This window comes from Trachypithecus francoisi, unplaced genomic scaffold (assembly GCF_009764315.1).
Source record: "Trachypithecus francoisi isolate TF-2019V2 unplaced genomic scaffold, Tfra_2.0 Lachesis_group3, whole genome shotgun sequence".
Lineage (NCBI taxonomy): Eukaryota > Metazoa > Chordata > Mammalia > Primates > Cercopithecidae > Trachypithecus > Trachypithecus francoisi.
The window spans coordinates 12068571-12086073 of record NW_022681468.1 but is presented as its reverse complement, the minus strand read 5'-3'; the positions used below and the strand labels follow the sequence as shown (position 1 = coordinate 12086073).

Genomic DNA, 17503 nt, shown 5'->3' with positions numbered 1-17503 from the left:
CTCTCCATCATTAGCGAGGGAAGGAGTGCTCCTTCTGCCCGCGGAAGAGGGAAGTCAGGGACCCAGGCTGCCGCTCTCAACTGCAATGTACCTCCTCCCCACTGTGGCCCGGCAATGCTACTCTCCAACCCTTCCTAGACATAAGGTTTCATTTTAAACCAAGACACCCATGCTGTGACTGATACCCAGAGTTTCATTTCTTGTTTGTTTGTTTGTTTTGGTAGATCAGAGCTGCTCAATTTTTTCCTCCGGAGGTTACAGACTACATAGATTTCTTTTCTTGGCTCCAGATTGATGGTGGTGGGTGGGGTGGTGTATGAAATACAGAATGTGGCCCGTCTACATCGCCATCACTTTATTGTACTGTCACCCTTAATTTAACTATAAATACTACGGTGGGGGCTAGTCGCGGGCGGCGTCGGGCTGCTGGGCTGTGGGTCCCGGCGCGCCCTGACCCCAGGCGCCGACCCTCCCAGCTCTGTACACTATTTACAGCTCTTCGTTCCTCTTTCTCAACCCCCTCCCGCAAGGCAGCGCATGTGCAAGAAAGTAGCATCGTCTGTCTGTGCAAGTCCTTCGAGTTAGGTAAGTAATACGAACAAGTGTCCCGCGGCTGTCAGCTGTCCGAGTCCAAATCGCTTTTACCTTCCTCTTCCCTCTTCTCCGGTGATGCCTTCGACGACGACGACGACGTCTTGTTCCACTTCTCCGCGTTCTCCGACTCCTCCGATGAGGACCGCTTCTGCCGCCTCCATTTGGCGCGGCGGTTCTTAAACCAGACCTGTTGCGCAACGGAGGACAAAACATTTCAGATCAAAGGCGCGCTTCCCCCAGTCCCGGGGCACCCGGGTAGCTCGGTGTGGCGGCGGGACACCCCGCGCAGGCCAACAAAAGGAGGGGAGCCTCTCGCTCCCGCTTCCGCGTTTTCATTCAACTTCCTGGGCCTAAAGCGCCCTCCAGCAGCCTGCGGGCCGCCATCGGGATGTTTTTAAAGTGCGGGGAGAGCCAAGCAGGGCTGGGCAAACCCGGCTGGGGCCCCACCTCGCAGGGAAGGACCGCTAGGCGCCCGCGGCAGGCCCCGGCGCCTACCTCCACTTTCTCCTCGCGGAGGTGCACTTTCCGGGCCAGCTGCTCGCGCGTGCCCACGTCCGGGTACTTGGTCTCCTGGAAGAGGTTCTCGAGCGCTTCGAGCTGCTCGTCAGTGAAGATGGTGCGGTGCCGCCGCTTTCGCCGGCAGTGCAGCTGGTTGAGAAGCTGCAGCTCGGTGCGCGACAGCGTGCCCACGTTCATGTAGGGCAGCATCTGGTGCGGTACAGGGGACACCAGCACCGAGCCAGGGCCCTCGTAGCCTGCGACAGAGTGGGGCGCACGGTCAGCCGCCCACCCTCGCCACCGCACGCATGCACGCCCGCCAGCCCCCGACCCTCTTCCACTTAGAAGTCGTCTGCAAGGGGGTGCTGAGAACTGGGGGTGCACGGGAATCAGGGGTGCAGGGAAAAGGAGCGTGTTAGAGCGTCCATCCGCACAACCCCCAAAGTCAGTTAGAGAATTAGAAAAACCCCAGTCTCCCCAGGCAGGCACTGAATTCCAGTTTTCGCGAACTCTGGCCAAAAGTTTGCAGCAAGAAGTTTGCAAACTCCTGCGCCCGATCGGCAAAAGCGGAGGGGGGACTTGCAGGAGGAGCAAAGTTTGAAGAAGGTGAATTAACCAACTGGCCCCATGGGCTAAGGACCGCGGTGGGCAGCAAAGGCCGGAGCGAGCGCGACCCTACCTGGGGGCGTTGGGACGCAGGAGCACTGCTGGGCGCCCAGCGGCGGCACGGCCCCGCAGCAGGCCGGGCCCACGGGCGCCGCCTGCACGTGCAGCTGCCCGTAGAAGTAGTTGTTGTAGCCGAGGCGGGAGCCGCTGACCGCGGCCGGGAGGCCTGCGCCGCCGGGGGCCACGGGGCGCGGGTAGAAGGCGCCATAGTCCGAGGAGGCGCCGCCGCTGGCGCCGTAGAGCGAGTCCCCGTGCAGGGCCGGGAAGACGACGGGAGCCGCAGCGCTGGGCGCCACCGGCAGCACCGAGTCCTTGCAGCGCGGCCGGGCGGCCAGGATGTTGTCGATGCTGAACATGCTGGCGGGCATCCCCGAGCCCCGCGCCGGGACCAGGGGGCGGCGGGAACGTGCTGAGGACAGAGCCTTAAAGTGGGGGGGGGTCCACTCTCCTCTAGCCGCCGACCAAACCGAAAGAGAGCGCCGGAGAGCGCGCAGCCCTGCGCCCCTCCCCGCCCCCTGCGTCCGCTCTCCCTCCTCCCGCCCTTCCCTAGCCACAGCGTTCGCTGAACTCAACCCGCGGGTAGGACGGAGCTCAGACCAGCTGAACCTCTTGTTGGTTTTATACTGAGTCGACGTCATCCTGGATTTAGTTCCTGGTAATATGCAGATGACAAACAGAACCAGATTTGGCCCTTTCTTTTCCTTTGGGTGGGGGAAGGGGGTTAGGGGGAGGGGGAGAGGTGCCAAGGGGAGGGGGTTACAAGGCCTGAAAAGAGATTGTGTATTGCGAATTAATGAAATTAACCTAATCTTTTCCATTCGGCAGCCGGGCAGAGGGGCCGGCCGAGCTGGGCGGGCGGCCTAATTGCCTTGGTTAATCTCATTAATTCCATTGTGCCGCCGCAATTAACAACTCCCTCGCCCGACCTCTCCACCCCCACCCTTTTTTCTCAGATTGGGTCCTATTATTGGGTGCTATTTCCTCTGCCTGTAGCTCAAACTCATTGTGGATGATTTTACTTTGGGGCTACTTTTTTTCCCCTTTCGGAATTGGTTGTGTTAGAAAATGTGAGGGGCTGCATCCCGCCTCAAGCAGGATTGAAAATTCCACCACTCCTCCGCGCCCCCATGCACTCACCGCCTAATTTCACCTCTTTTTTAAATCTTGAGTTTCTCTCCCAAATGGAACTTGTTAACAGCCCCAAAAACCTTTTGGTTTTGTAAAAACCAAATTTTGTAAAGGCAAAAAACGACTAAAGGAGGGGTGCATCATGCTTCTTAGAAAGAATTTTTTTTTTTCAGCCACTCTGGGTCTGAAAACTACCGTGGCAGTCCCTAGGTCCTACACAGCGAAGACCAGATTCAGCCGCTCTTTAAAATTCGCCACCAAGAGTTGCAGTCTGAAGCGGTGCTTCCAGCTGCTCCCAGAGTGGGCGTCGGTAGTTTTTGTGCTGTTAAAAAATTATTTTTGAGAATGTGGTGTCTTCTCTACCAAACTATTATTATTATTATTATTATTATTATTATTGGTTTTCAATCCAGATGGGGTCTTTGGGATTTCCCTATCTTCTTCCCTAATAATTGGGTCGCATTTTTCCTTGCGACCTGCTGGTTCCCGGATAGGGACAGGCCCCCTACACGCGGCCTGCCCTTCCGCCTGGCAGGCCCTGACTGGACTCCCTGGGCCCCAGTGACCTGGACGATGGCCGGCTCTCATAGCGGCAGGCGGCCGCGGTGATTTGCGGGATTCTCGGCATGGCACGGCCAGCCTGCCCGAGCCACGGGAGGCGCAGCCTGCCCACCACTCACTGCAAGCAGGCGGCCGAGCGCCCTTCGAGAAGGTAGGCGACGGTACGCGCGGAACAAAAGCAGTCCACCAGATCCTGTGGACCGGGTGCAAGCCCCCGGCTTGCAACTCAGGCCACTCCAGGGGAAGGGGCAGTACCCGACCAAGGCGATACGGCCGAGAGCCGGAGATGGAGACCTCGCGTTTCCTGAAGGAAGGCCACCTTTAACTCACACCTATTTTTCGCGATTTGTCTCTGTCTAATTAACCAAGGGATCCCTCAAAGTTGTCTGAAGTCGCCGCGGTAAGGCTAAGTAAGTGGGCTGCCCACTCCCCGGCGCAGGGGCAGAGGGGAAAGGCCACTTGTCAATTGCTGTTCGGGTTTCAAAGAGCCATTGCACGGAGGTTTAGTTCTGTCCGAGGGCACTACTCTGGCGGCGCGCAGAAGCGGCCCAGTGGAGCCAGGCGGCGGCACTTCTCCTCCTAGGCCTCCCAGCGTGGACCTCTGTGTCCTCACACCCACCGGCTTGTGGCCTGAGAGTTGCTCCTTCCAGTGTTGCGCAAACTAGAGGTGGTTGTAAGTGGGGATTAGGACATGACAGAGATGGGTCTCAATTTGGAGAAGCAATTAGATTTTTTTTCTTCTTTTTTAACAATAAAAACAAGGAGGGAGTGTGACCCTCCGCTTAGAGAGGTCAGGTCTAGGATAAGAAGTGAGGCACCTTCCATCTCCCACTGACTAGGATGAAGGCTTTTTTGTTGTTCCGTTCTGAGAGACTTAAATCACCATGCTCCAGGGCAGATACTCCCCCACCAATCTTTCCCAGGTTTAAATCTACAGGGCGGTTGATGGAAGACAACTAGAGGCTGCAACTTCAGCCTGCGTTTGTGTTGGAGGCTGTGTGTGCGCTGCGGTGCGCCTGAGTGGATCTTTTAAGACCTTTGTCTGAGCCGGGCAGAGGCACAAGTGCCACCGGACGCTTGGGACAGATCCCTCGTCCTGTTCTTGCAAAGATGCCAAATCAGTATAGAGTCAAGATTTCAACCTCAGATCTGAAAAAGAAGTATCCCCAGGTTTTTAAAAGTGTGGGACACCACCTCCACACACCCCTCCGTCTCCCCTTCCACCTGGTATGTTGTTCTTTCTAATAACCAGGTTTAGCAAACTCCTATACTGCGCCTGTGCTTTCCTGCAGCCCTCCGCTGTACCAGCGGAGCCCCGTACAGCATCTGAGCGTCAGAGTTCTAGACCTAACCTTGCCACCTTGCAAATTATCCCTTCTCTGGAGGCCTCAGGATTGTAGCTGATCAAATCAACACCCACATTCATTGAGTCCCTTTGCAACCCTAACATTTAATGAGACTTGGTAATTGTCATCCGTTCGTCAAGGAGGTTGGGGATGAACTTGGGGGCATTTTCTTGTTTATTTTTCATTGAGACAAAGGAGTGTGCTGTCCCCACCCCCGCCCCCAGACAAGGACAGGGTGCCTACATCAGCTGGGTCTAAAATAAGGAAAAGCCAGTGCTCTCGCGGAGGGGACTTGCCGGGAAGGGTGTCACAGGAACCCCAAGGCCACACAGCTCCAGACACTCTGCCGGAGATCTGGGGGAGCTCACCCCTGCGCGGCGGGACCTCCCCCACCGGGTTGCTCCTTCAATCTGCAGCCGCGGGGAGGCAGGCCCCGGGAAAGGCAGTCCGGGCTCGGTGCTCGCGCTGCGCCTTGGCGGGCGGAAACCCACAAGTGTCCTCAACGTGCTAAACAAACCATCAGGGCTCCGCGTCGCCTGGCGCAATTGGAATAACAAATGCGACGCACGCAAATTGTCCGCCTCGTGTTGCTAAGCGATTGTTTGTCGGCCCCGCACGCACGGCTCAGCATGGGAGGACAGCGAGCGTCCAGAGGCAGCCGGCGAGCGCTTAGGTCGGAAATGCAGTAAACATGACGCTGATTTTCCCTATTATCACCCAAACACGATTTCACACAAAGCAATCACCACGCAGAAGTCTATGAAAATGTGTTTGTTGAGGAGTCACTCGCCCCAGTAATAGTCCTCATTTTTGAGATATTAAAGAATAGATCAGCGGATTCCACATGCATAAGGTCTATTTGCCGTTCGGCATCTGTCACGGCGCTTTTGCGCTGCGGTCATCACTAAATTGATTCATAGAGTGTAGATTCAATTGCTTCTCTGATTTAAAATAGTGCCCAAGTTTGGAGTATGCGTGTGGGTATCTTCTCCCGCCCCAAGATATTTTTGTCATGGAGAAAACTGTCGCCCCACTAACCTTACACCCCATCCCGCATAACTGTAAAAAATAATGCATCTTCGACCCCAACTTCTTACGGTTCGTTTCAGGAACTTTCTTAATTCTCTCCGTCTCCTGCCCGGCCACAGAGCAGAGTTCACAATCGGATGCGTTTAAGTAGGATTTTTCGTGTCATGTGCAAAAAGGCGGTGTGTCCTTTTCAAAGGTACGGAGCCCTCCTCGGAGGGCGCATTAGCGAGGTCAGAGGAATTAGGGGCAATGTGCGGAGCCCCCTGCAGCCCGTGTGCTGCGCCAAGACCCCAGCCGTCCTCACCGAGCAGAATGGTTATGTTGTTTGTATTGGGACTTCTAAAAAATCCAGTCTCAAAGCTACGTGCTCAAACCCCGTTCCACGGCCCTGCTGCTTTCTGGAGGCCATCTCCGGTAGCCCCAGGTGATTTTCCGTGTGAGGTTGGGTGGGTGGAGTAGAGCCAGAGGCGCAAATGCCTCCAGGCTAAGGGGCAGCGCGCACTAGAGCTGGGTCTCCTGCTGTCGGAGTGGCGGGCATAAGAGAGCTTTCTAGCTGATTTTTTGATAGAAGTTTTGCAACGCTCCAAATAAAAGCACCCGAGCCCTTAAGGAAGAAATAATCAAGGTGTTAGGAAAGCTCAACAGAAGAAAAGAGAAGAGAAGAGAACAAGGGGCTGTCGAAAAATGACGTGTTCTCAAGACCTTAGGAAAAAAAATAATAAATAGCTCGGACTTTCCGGGGTTGCAGAAATCCGATTTCAACCGGGTTATTTACCAAAGTTTGTTTCAGAATGACTGCACCTTTGCTTTTGCAAGTCACAGAATGCAAATGACGATAATTTGTTCTCAGAAGAAGTTTCTCTTGAAATGATTAGCGAAGTCAGTCATTTGAAAATTAGAACGAAGCCCTTCGCTAACTGATATCTGCTTCTAAAGTTTTCATTCATGTAAACCTCATTAATGAAGATCTTTTATTTAAACGTCAAGGGGATTTGAAATTTAGAGTAAATTATGAAGCTTGTATGTCTAGCCAAGTCATGGGTCAAATGCATTTGTGAAAAACTGCTAAAGAGCATATGGTTTTGAATTTTTCTACAATGACTAGTGTTTAAATAAATTGCTTGTACTGCTTAACTTCATGTGTAATTTTGACAGAAATTGGCCTATAGCCTTTTGATATGTAAACATTTCAGCCTTTTATGCGGTATAAAAAAGACACTTGCTTTTTAGGATCAGTCCAGGCAGTCACCCTGTAATTCAGAAAGCTGGTACCTACCATTACATTCTTGCTAGATTTCAACTTTCAAGTGGCAGCCTCAGGGGGAGAAAAAAGAAAAGAAAGAAAGAGGATATTTCAAAAGCAATGTCCATTTGGGATTAAAAGCTACAAATGAGGTGAGAACGTGCCACTTACTATCTGAAAGAAATGGATAAACCATAGTTATTAAAGAACATTTCTGTCAGTTTTCTTTAAGCCAGCCCGTCTGAGGGGACACTTAAGCAGGGCTGGGGACTGACTAGCATGCCATTAAATGCTTGTCTTAGGGCCGAGCTAATCAGTCCAACACACAAATAGGTGTTAAAAATCTAGGTATCATTTCAGGATGTTACCAGGGAAATCGCTCTGTGTCACAGAACCCATTAAGATGCAAAAATCATCCAGGGCACAGAATGGCTGGACACAAATGGCTCATCTGAGCCACGCAGGCACGGGGGTTTGTCTCCGTGGGAACTACAAAGTCCATGCAGGGCACAGTTCAGAGCCCTCCCTGGGCTGCCAGGGTTTTTGAAACACATACATGTCTGCATAAACCCATTTGTTGCTCATATATCCGTCTCCCATAAATAAGCCAAGGAATGTGGATTGGACTGCGGGTCACCAATGGGGATTCAAAGGACCCCATAAGGTTGCCCTCCCAAGTGTGAGACCAGGCCACACGTTGATTTCCTGCGTACTCTGGTGGGGCGGGCACTGCTCCTTCCCATCTGCTCTCACAGTCTTGCCGTATTTATCCTATGTGTCAGTTTTGTCATATACAGACTTTCTGAGAGATGCCGCCCCTTCTGTGAAGTTTTGAAGGAACTGGGGAGAAAGAATGCTCACTTGACAAGGAAGACCAGTTCCTTTGTAAACAATTGAGCCGCCTGAGCAAATTGAGATCCTCTTAATTAAAAAGATAATTCTGGGGCGAAATCTAATTAAGAAGAAAAGACACACTGAGAAAGACAGAAGGAGGTGTTTTGTTTACATTTCTTAGGCATTCCAGCCTATCATATTGGTCAGCAATCTGGGAAGGAAAGGACACATTTGATGACGTAAGAAAAGCAGGAGGCTTTTTTTTCCCTAAGCTTCTGCACTCCAGTCTAGCCTTTCAGTACATTTTGAAATGAATAAGGGTACAATCTTTTTTTTTCCGATTAGCTGTAGTTTTAAAGTTCCTGAAAAAACAATTGATTTGCTAATAAAATAGTTCCGTAGCTTCAGCTGCTTAACTTTGGGAGATGTAGCCCCCAAAAGTGCTTGTGATCAAAATTAGCTGGGCAAGGTATATTTTGGGGGGGAAAAGAAGGGCACTTAATACTTAAGAGATGAGTTGGGAGACTGAGGATTTTTAGGTTTGTTTTTTAAGGAAGGAACATCATAAAATGAAACTGAATATTCTGGGAATCTCACCATGCCTAGATGACAGTGTTGCACATCTAGAAAGGTAAGTATCTGTGGACTGAGTGTAATAAGGAGCTTTGTCAGTGTGTTCATCTTTTTCAACAAGACTGGATGAAATGGCCATTTGCTGGTACATCATCTCCAGATCTGGAAGTGAACTTCATGTCAGGCAGCATTGTTGATACTTTTTTTTTTTTTTTTTTTTGAGACAGAGTTTCACTCTTGTTGCCCAGGCTGGAGTGCAATGGTGTGATCTCCGTTCACTGCCACCTCCGCCTCCTGGGTTCAAGCAATTCTCCTGCCTCAGCCTCCCCAGTAGCTGGGATTACAGGCATGCACCACCAAGTCCGGCTAATTTTGTATTTTTAGTAGAGATGGGGTTTCACCATGTTGGTCAGGCTGGTCTCGAACTCCTGACCTCAGATGATTCACCCGCTTCAGCCTCCCAAAGTGCTGGGTTTACAGGTGTGAGCCACCGCACCCAACCTTGTTGATACTCTGTAAGCATTGAAATGAGGAAACTAACAATAGATGTGTCTTGTCCTTCAAAGTAGTGGTTTTGAAGTGTTCTGACCTCCTAGAAAGTCACTTCCTTGGGCCCATTAATTTTTGTTTACCTTTTAAAGAAGCAGCCATACTCCTTTGCCCACTGCTTATGTGCAGAAACCAGAAGCAGGAGGAGTTAGGCAGAGAAAGAGAAAATTGGTGGTGGGGGGGGTTGGGGGAGCCTCTTTCAGAGGTCACAGGTCATGTTACCTGCTCAGTCCCACCCTCCATAGAATCTGATGCTATGACTCAATGAGAGCATAGTCTGACCAGCAGCTTCAGAGACAGAGCCCCTACCAGGCTGTTTGGATAATCAGGCCAGTTCTTCCCTGCTTACTCCTGATGGGAAAGAGGAGGAAAATTCTCAGAAACAACCTCAACTTTCAATTTGTTTGATTTGTGTTGAGGCTTTCTTTGTGTTTTCTTAGCCAAGGGATCAAGAATGTTGTAATATACCCTTTTCCGCACACACTCATAAACACACACACACACTGCACTGCCCTCAACCCCTTCCTCCTTTGTTTTGCACAATTGGCTCAGTCGATACCAGCTTCCTTCTCACCTCCTTTCTGGAGTGTGTGTGTGTGTGTGTGTGTGTGCATGCGCGTGTGTGTTTTTCTTGTTTGGGGCATATAACCACAGCCAGGGACAAAAAAACTGAATGATTCCTGATCCACGCTGTGGATTTGGTTTCACTCAGCAGTAAAATTCTTTCTGCAGACCAGGAGTTCTTGGGTTTAAAAATCACAAGGGTCCATCTCCCATGTCATTGGGTTATTTGTAATTTATACATTAGGGGAGAAAGTAGTCTGTTCATAGTAATGATAGCTTGGGGAATTCAGTATATGAGCCAAACAGAGGACAACTGAACTAAAAAAGGACCTCTCTTGTCTATGTGATACCTCACAGGTTTTTTTTCTTAAAAAAAAAAAAAGCAGGTCCCTAAAGAACATTTTACTCCCTCCTCTTGGGGTTTGTAGATATACTTATTTCCAGCTCTGCCTGGTAGGTCAATACAGTATTTGCAAGCAAATGGTGACCTCAGGACATGTTCATGCCCCACTAATGATAATACTTTCTCTGAAACTCTAGAATTCTGAAATTATTTGTATCTTAAAGTGTCTCCAGTTAACTCTGAGATGGGAACATAAGTTTTTGATAATGTTATCCACATTCTGATTTAAGTTGTGGCCATTCTTTTTTTTTTTATTTTCCACAACCCTCAGAAAGTAGCTTTCCAAGTTAAACTGGACTAGGGTGATCAAGTGAATGTTTGACTTGAAATAATTTTTAAAATAACTTGTTAACCATTCAAGTCTTTTCATAAAGGAGAGCAGGGGCAGAGTGAGTTGCTTTTCAAAGCTTTCTCCTTGGCAGAGGTATTCTGGCACTTCCGATGAAATGTGGATATTGAATATGTGTGGCAAATGCATACCACTCCATATTTCAGGGAAATTCCTTACTGAATATGTTTTGCTTACAAAGCTGGAGTCACTGGGAAATCTTGCTCCTTGGATCTCTGTTGGTACTGACCTGGGTCTGCCAACCCTAGTAACAAATTGCCTTTTTACGCAGGATGTGGTGGCTCATGCCTGTAATCCCAGCACTTTGGTAGGCAGAGGCAGAGGCAGAGGCAGAGGCGGATGGATCACCTGAGGTCAGGAGTTTGAGACCATCCTGGACAACATGGTGAAACTCCATCTCTACTAAAAATACAAAAATTAGCTGGGTGTGGTGACAGATGCCTGTAGTCCCAGCTACTGGAGAGGCTGAGGCAGGAAAATCACTTGAACCCGGGAGGTGGAGGCTGAATTGAGCCAAGATCACGCCATTGCACTCCAACCTGGGTGACAAGAGCAAAACTCTGTCTCAAAAAAAAAAAAAAAAAACCCACAAATTGCCTTTTAATGGGTTCATGTTCTAAATGAAATCAAATGTCTGCATGCTAAAGTGTAAAGCAGAAGGAACTAGCATGGGGGCACTCTGCCAGTCTAGTTGTTCTAGAAAATAGAGCAAATGGACTTGGCATAAAACCGCGAAGGGCTAACCCAGAAGTGAGGGAGAAGGAAAGGACCATCTTCACATGCTCTGTGAATGGTCACTATGCTTCTGGGGGGTGTGCCCTGTTGCTGTCACCTGTTACAGGTGAGAACATCAAGGCCAGGCAGGGGTTGTTACCTGCCCAGGTCTCTCAACTGAGGCCTGGATGTGAACTCAGGTCTGTTCATCTTCAAAAGCCACCCTTTTACATCCTACCACACCAATTACTGTAAAATAAGTGAAATGCCTCAAGCTGGAAAGCAAGACCTTTTGTTCCCTGGCACCAAATGACCTTTTCTGCCCTGCCTCCCACCACCTTCCTTGGGACACTGACCACTTGGGGAGCTTCTTCTGCTCCATCCTGCTCACTCTTGGCCGGCACTGACCTCTCCCGCTCCATTACCTTTCTCGGCTGGCTGTGCGTATCCAGACCTGGCTTCCCCATCCAGCCATGTGGACGTGGCCTCTCCCACTCTGAAGACCTGGAGATAATTGTTGGGACCTGTCTGTGCTCCAGAACAAGTCTGCTTGGAGTCAGAGGTGTCTGACCTGGGACCACACAAGTATGCCCAAATCAGCACCTGACTCAGCTCCTTGTCTCCCACCAGCTGACCACAGGCCTCAGCCCAGTGAGTGTGCTAAGTAACTCTTTGTTTAAGGGAACAATACATTGTCACCCTGCCTCTTGCCTCCCACCCCCATCTCTGTGCTTCAAGAGCTCCCCAAGTTCCAGGCCGGAGACCATTAGCAGGAGAGTGTTAATGAAACACAGTGGGTACTCTCCTGAAATAGATAAAGGAAAGTTGGGGAGCTCTGTCAGCTCCATCTGTCAGCCCAGGCGGCTCCCCAAGAAGCTCACATTAGGCAGCCAGTGTGAGCACAGGAGTGGGTCAGCCTGCAAGGAATACCTGTGTCTCTTCAGTCACACCTGTGTACACAGGCAGGCCGACTGTCACCTTTGAACCTGAGCACTGTCACATCCCAATGGACTGTCCCTTAGTCCTCTGGGTGGGTCTTGAGGGAAGAAAGCTTGAGAACTGAGTCACTGCTGTCATTGGAGTCTTCCTTTTCTCATCTGTGAAATGGGAGAGTAATCAGGAAACAAACTTCATGTTCTGTCTTGGCTCAGACACCTGCCACTCATCAGCATTTAATTCGAGTGTCCCATTTCCCAGGAGAGTAGTCTGAGGGGCAGAAGGTGTCAGTCACTTGGACCAAGGCCCTGGACACAACTGATTTCTCACTGTGCTTTTCTTTTGGCCTTGACTAGTTGAAAAAGTCTTTTTTTTTTTTTTTTTTTTTTTGGTAGAGTTTCGCTCTTGTCACCCAGGCTGGAGTGCAATGGTGCGATCTTGGCTCACTACAAACTGCACCTCCTGGGTTCAAGTGATTCTCCTGCCTCAGCCTCCCAAGTAGCTGGGATTACAAGTGTATGCCACCACACCTGGGTAATTTTGTATTTTTAGTTGAGACAGATTTCCCATGTTGGCCAGGCTGGTCTCGAACTCGTGACCTCAGGTGATCTGCCCACCTCTGCCTCCCGAAGTGGTGGGATTACAGGTGTGAGCCATCGCACCTGGCCAAAAAGTCTGAAGCAGTGGCATGTATTGTTAGCAGGCCCTCCACCTTTTGGGCGTGTTTTGAGATCCTGGTTACCATCTCTGCCCCTACATGGAGACAAAGCCAGTCAAAGAAAGATCATGGCTTGGCTCAGCCAGAAGAACGATCCCAGAGGTGGAGCTGGCAGCTTATATCTAGTAAGAGCATCATGTCCAGTGCTGGCAGAGCTCAGCCACCTCTGATTCCAAAGCTTCCAATGCCCAGGCAGCAGCTCAGGAGAGGAGCCTGTGCTGTTTCCCTGTGGGTGGTGTGCTGGCTAAAATCCAGACTCTGTTGCTAGACCGACTTCTCCCTCTGACGCTTTGGAGGAGTCTGAGCTGGAGCCAGCCTCAGCCTCAGGCTTCTTCTCTGTAAAATCAGAGGCATGACCCTCTTCTCAAGGCAGCGAGAGCTCCCTGAGCTGGGTGTGAAGGGTACACAGTAAGCACTCCTCAAAGGCCTACAGCAATTGTTACGGGTGTGAAATCCATGGCAAGTTAAGGGACTTTTTTTCTTTATTAAGGCCCCCAGCTCTCCCACACAAACAGTTGAAGGAAGTTATTCATCAAGAGACTGTAAAGACTGGCTATCTGGAGCCACTTAGAGATAGAGGCCAGAGCCTACTATCTGCATAACAAAAGGCTCAAATCCCATCCTAGGGAATTTCCGAAGAAAATGGTGCTTCACTTTGGAATCTCATTTGATTCTCAGATTAGAGCAATAGGGGCTGGCTGGCAGGAACTAGGAAGTCTTACTGATGGGGAAACCAAGGCCCAGAGAAGCCCAGTGACACGCTTCAGATGTCAGAGCTGGACCACGCATGGTGGTTTACGCCTATAGTCCCAGCACTTTGGGAGTCTGAGGTAGGGGGATCACTTGAGGCCAGGAGTTTGAGACCAGCCTGGTGAGACCCTGTCTCTATTAAAATACAAAAATTAGTCGGGCATGGTGACGCGCGCCTCTAATCCCAGCCTCTCGGGAGGCTGAGGCACAAGAATCACTTGAACCTGGGTGGTAGAGGTTGGGGTGGGCTGAGATTGTGCCACTGTTCTCCAGCCTGGGGGTCAGAGTGAGACCTTTTCTAAAGAAACAAACCAAAACCAAAACCGAAACAGATGTCAGAGCTGCAAGTGTCTTGTCGCTCCATTTGTTGCTAGGCCTCCAGGTAGCCCTGGGGCGCATGGCCCCCAGAACCCCTTCAATGCAGCCTGATCTGCCTCTGCACAGGCCCTTGCTCCTTCAAAAAGCAAGCCACTCCAATTCCACCTTGGTAAGAACCAATGTAGTTTTCACTGTGAAGAGTCTAGAAGCTGAGAGTCCCTGTGCTGGGAGGGTGGGGTCCTCCCAAGGCAGAGGTCAGTCCTTAACCTATCTCTCCCTTCCCAGAAAGCCTGGAGTGAAGGGGCAGATAGCAGATGGGACTTCAATTGTAACTCCACACCCTCCCTCCCCTACTCCCTATCACCCACTGATGACCCGTTTGGGTGCGGTATATGTTATTCATAGATTAATCCACTAAGGGTTAAGACTTAAGACCTCCTAAGTAAATCTGAGCTGGAAACCCTCCTACTCTTAACATATGTAATGTCTGTGGGAGGACATTCATGCAACATGGTTTGAAATTTTGAAACAAAATTGAAGCTGGGCTAGGTGGTGTGCGTCTCTAGTCCCAACTACTTGGGAGGCTGAAGTGGGAGGATGGTTTGAGCCCAGAAGTTCAAAGCTGCAGTGAGCTATGGTTATACCACCACACTCTAGCCTGGGCAACAGAATGAGAGTCTATCTTGTAACTGAATAAATACATATTTTTAAAAAAATCCAAACAACCTAAATGTTCACCAGTAGGGTACTAATTAAACAAGCCAGGGACACTCTTGTAATAAATAAGCACACAGCCATTGAAGATATTAAGGCAATCTTTTCTTTTCTGGCTGTATTCTTTTTTTTTTTTTTTTTTTTTGAGACGGAGTCTCGCTCTGTCGCCGGGCTAGAGTGCAGTGGCCGGATCTCAGCTCACTGCAAGCTCCGCCTCCCGGATTCCCACCATTCTCCTGCCTCAGCCTCCCGAGTAGCCGGGACTACAGGCGCCCGCCACCTCGCCCGGCTAGTTTTTTGTATTTTTTAGTAGAGACGGGGTTTCACCATGTTAGCCAGGATGGTCTCGATCTCCTGACCTTGTGATCCGCCCGTCTCGGCCTCCCAAAGTGCTGGGATTACAGGCTTGAGCCACCGCGCCCAGCCGGCTGTATTCTTTTCTGAAAGTCCATCTTACATGAACTGATGTGGAAAGATCTCCAAAACATGTGGCTGAGTGACAAAGAAAAGTTACAGAACTCCAGCATAGTGTGATTGCGTGTTCGCATGTGTGTCTGTGTGCGTGGGGTGTTTGTGTGTTTATATATATTCACATATATATGACATAGAGGTTCATAAATATAAATACAAAAGGCAGTTAGAACAATGTCTGGCACGTAGTAAGTGTTGTATCATGTTTGGGAAATAAATATAAAAGCAAGAGGAAAAAGTCTGGAAGAATATATATAGAACTGGCCAGGCATGGGAGGCGGAGCTTGCAGTGAGTGGAGATTGCCCCACTGCACTCCAGCGTGGGCAACAGAGCGAGACTCCGTCTCAAAAAAATAAAAAATAAAAAATAATTGACGGGGCGCGGTGGCTCATGCCTGTAATCCCAGCACTTTGGGAGGCCAAGGTGGGCAGATCACCTGAGGTCAGGAATTTGACATCAGCCAGGCCAACATGGTGAAACTCCGTCTCTACTAAAAATACAAAAATTAGCCGGGTGTAGTGTTGCAGCATGCCTGTAATCCCAGCTACGCGGGAGGCTGAGGCACGAGAATTGCTTGAACCCAGGAGGCAGAAGTTGCAGTGAGCCAAGATCGTGCCACTGCACTCCGGCCTGGGGGACAGAGAAAGACTCCATCTCAAAAACAAAAATTATAAAATAAAATAAAATAAAAAGAAGAAGAATATACATGGAATTAACAGTAGTGGTCACCTCTGCGGTGGGTGGGTCACCTCTGGGGTGGGGCTGGGATTGGGACTGATAATGACAAGGACTTGAGCCTCATCGCTATTGTTTTATCTTTGCACAAAAACACCACATTCATGTCTTACTTGTGAAAAAAATTAGATAAGCGTCTAAATCTAAAAAGTACCTCCAAAATAAGAAACTCCTTTTCTTCTCTACACTGGGGGTGTTAGAGGGAAACAGCACTAGGGCCAAACAAATAACTTGGGATAAGGGACCCGTGGGCCCAGTCCTCATTTCCTCAACTAACACCTCATCATGGGCAAACATCATCCTTGGAAATGAGTCCCACTTGCTAACGACTCGCTCCCCTGGGTTCCTGGGCAGCAGCTGGGGTTTGTGGAAGAGGGGAGGGTCCTGAGTGAACAAATGATAGGTTTAGGCTGGGCTGGAGGGGGCCCTCTCCTGGCATATCAGCAATTTGGGAGGCCAAGGAGGGAGGATCGCTTGAGCCTTGAAGTTCAAAACCAGCCTAGGCAACATAGTGAGATTATGTCTCTACAAATAATAATAATAATAATAATAATAAAATAAGCTGGGCATGGTGGTGCATGCTTGTGGTCCCAGCTACTCAGGAGCCTGAGGTGGAAGGATCACTTGCACCTGGAGGTTGAAGCTGCAGTGAACCATGATTACACCACTGCACTCCAGCCTGGGCAACAGAGCGAGACCCCAACTCAAAAACAAACAACAAAACACACCCATGCACACACACAAAAGACCAAATTAAAGATTTAATGTCTTTTTTTTTTTTTTTTTTTGAGATGGAGTCTCACTCTGTCACCCAGGCTCGAGTGCAGTGGCATAATCTTGGCTCTCTTCAGCCTCTGCTTCTCAGGTTCAAGCGATTCTCCTGCCTCAGTCTCCTTAGTAGCTGGGACTACAGGCATTTGCCGGCATGTCACCACACTCACCTAATTTTTGTATTTTTAGTAGAGATGGGGTTTCACCATGTTGGCCAGGCTGGTCTCGAACTCCTGACCTCAAATGATCTGCCTGCCTCGGCCTCCCAAAGTGCTGGGACTTACAGGCGTGAGGCACCACACCTGGCCACATTAAGGTCTTGACTGGATCCAAGTCCCAAACTTTGCCCTTTGGATGGGTGGCTTCTCATCTCTGCAATAGGGATCCCCGTCTTTGCCTCGTGTTCCTCTCCATTCTTGAGAAATAAGTGGAATGTGTATGAACATCATTATAATTACCTTTGTTCTTTGGCACCACCTAACAATACCTGATACATTGTAGGTGCTCAGTGGATATTTACAAAACTGAACTGAAAATAGTTCATAAGGAGTTAAAATAAAGGTATTGTTATTTTAAAGCAAAAAATTAATATTTTGGATGTTCAAATTCATATTTTCAGTGTATTCATTCAACTGGTATTTATCAGTTTCCTTCTGTGTGTTGGGTACTCATAAGTGCTAGGAAAAAATTGGTGAGTGTGAAAATGTCCCTGACCTCCTGGGGCTGACACACAAAAGAAGTTTTCAACAATATAAACTATTGCTAAGTTGGAAATAAAACAGTTGATCTTAGCTGCTTGGTGCAGTGGACAGGGATAGGAAATTATTCACAGTTTAAAGTGTTGCAGTGGACACAGCTCAAATGTCCAAGTCATTGGGAGTCACAGACTCATAACTCAAAACATAGACACCAAGTTTGATTTATACATTTATACACACACACATATATTGTGCTAAGACTTTTTCTAATAAGCCTGCTCTGTCTTTATCTGACATTCTTGAGGAATGCAACTTTTTTTCTTTGTTTTTTTGAGACAGA

General features: G+C 49.3%; 1 protein-coding gene across 1 annotated transcript; it reads right to left on the bottom strand.

The window, feature by feature from the left end:
- Positions 1–333: 333 nt before the first annotated feature.
- Positions 334–2332, bottom strand: GSC (goosecoid homeobox). Its single transcript, XM_033190886.1, has 3 exons — positions 1772–2332; positions 1090–1349; positions 334–781 (listed from the first exon to the last, which is right to left on the bottom strand). The coding sequence occupies exons 1-3, from the start codon at positions 2124–2126 to the stop codon at positions 617–619; spliced, it is 780 nt and encodes a 259-aa protein (XP_033046777.1). The 5' UTR covers positions 2127–2332; the 3' UTR covers positions 334–616.
- Between the last annotated feature and the right edge of the window lie 15171 nt (positions 2333–17503).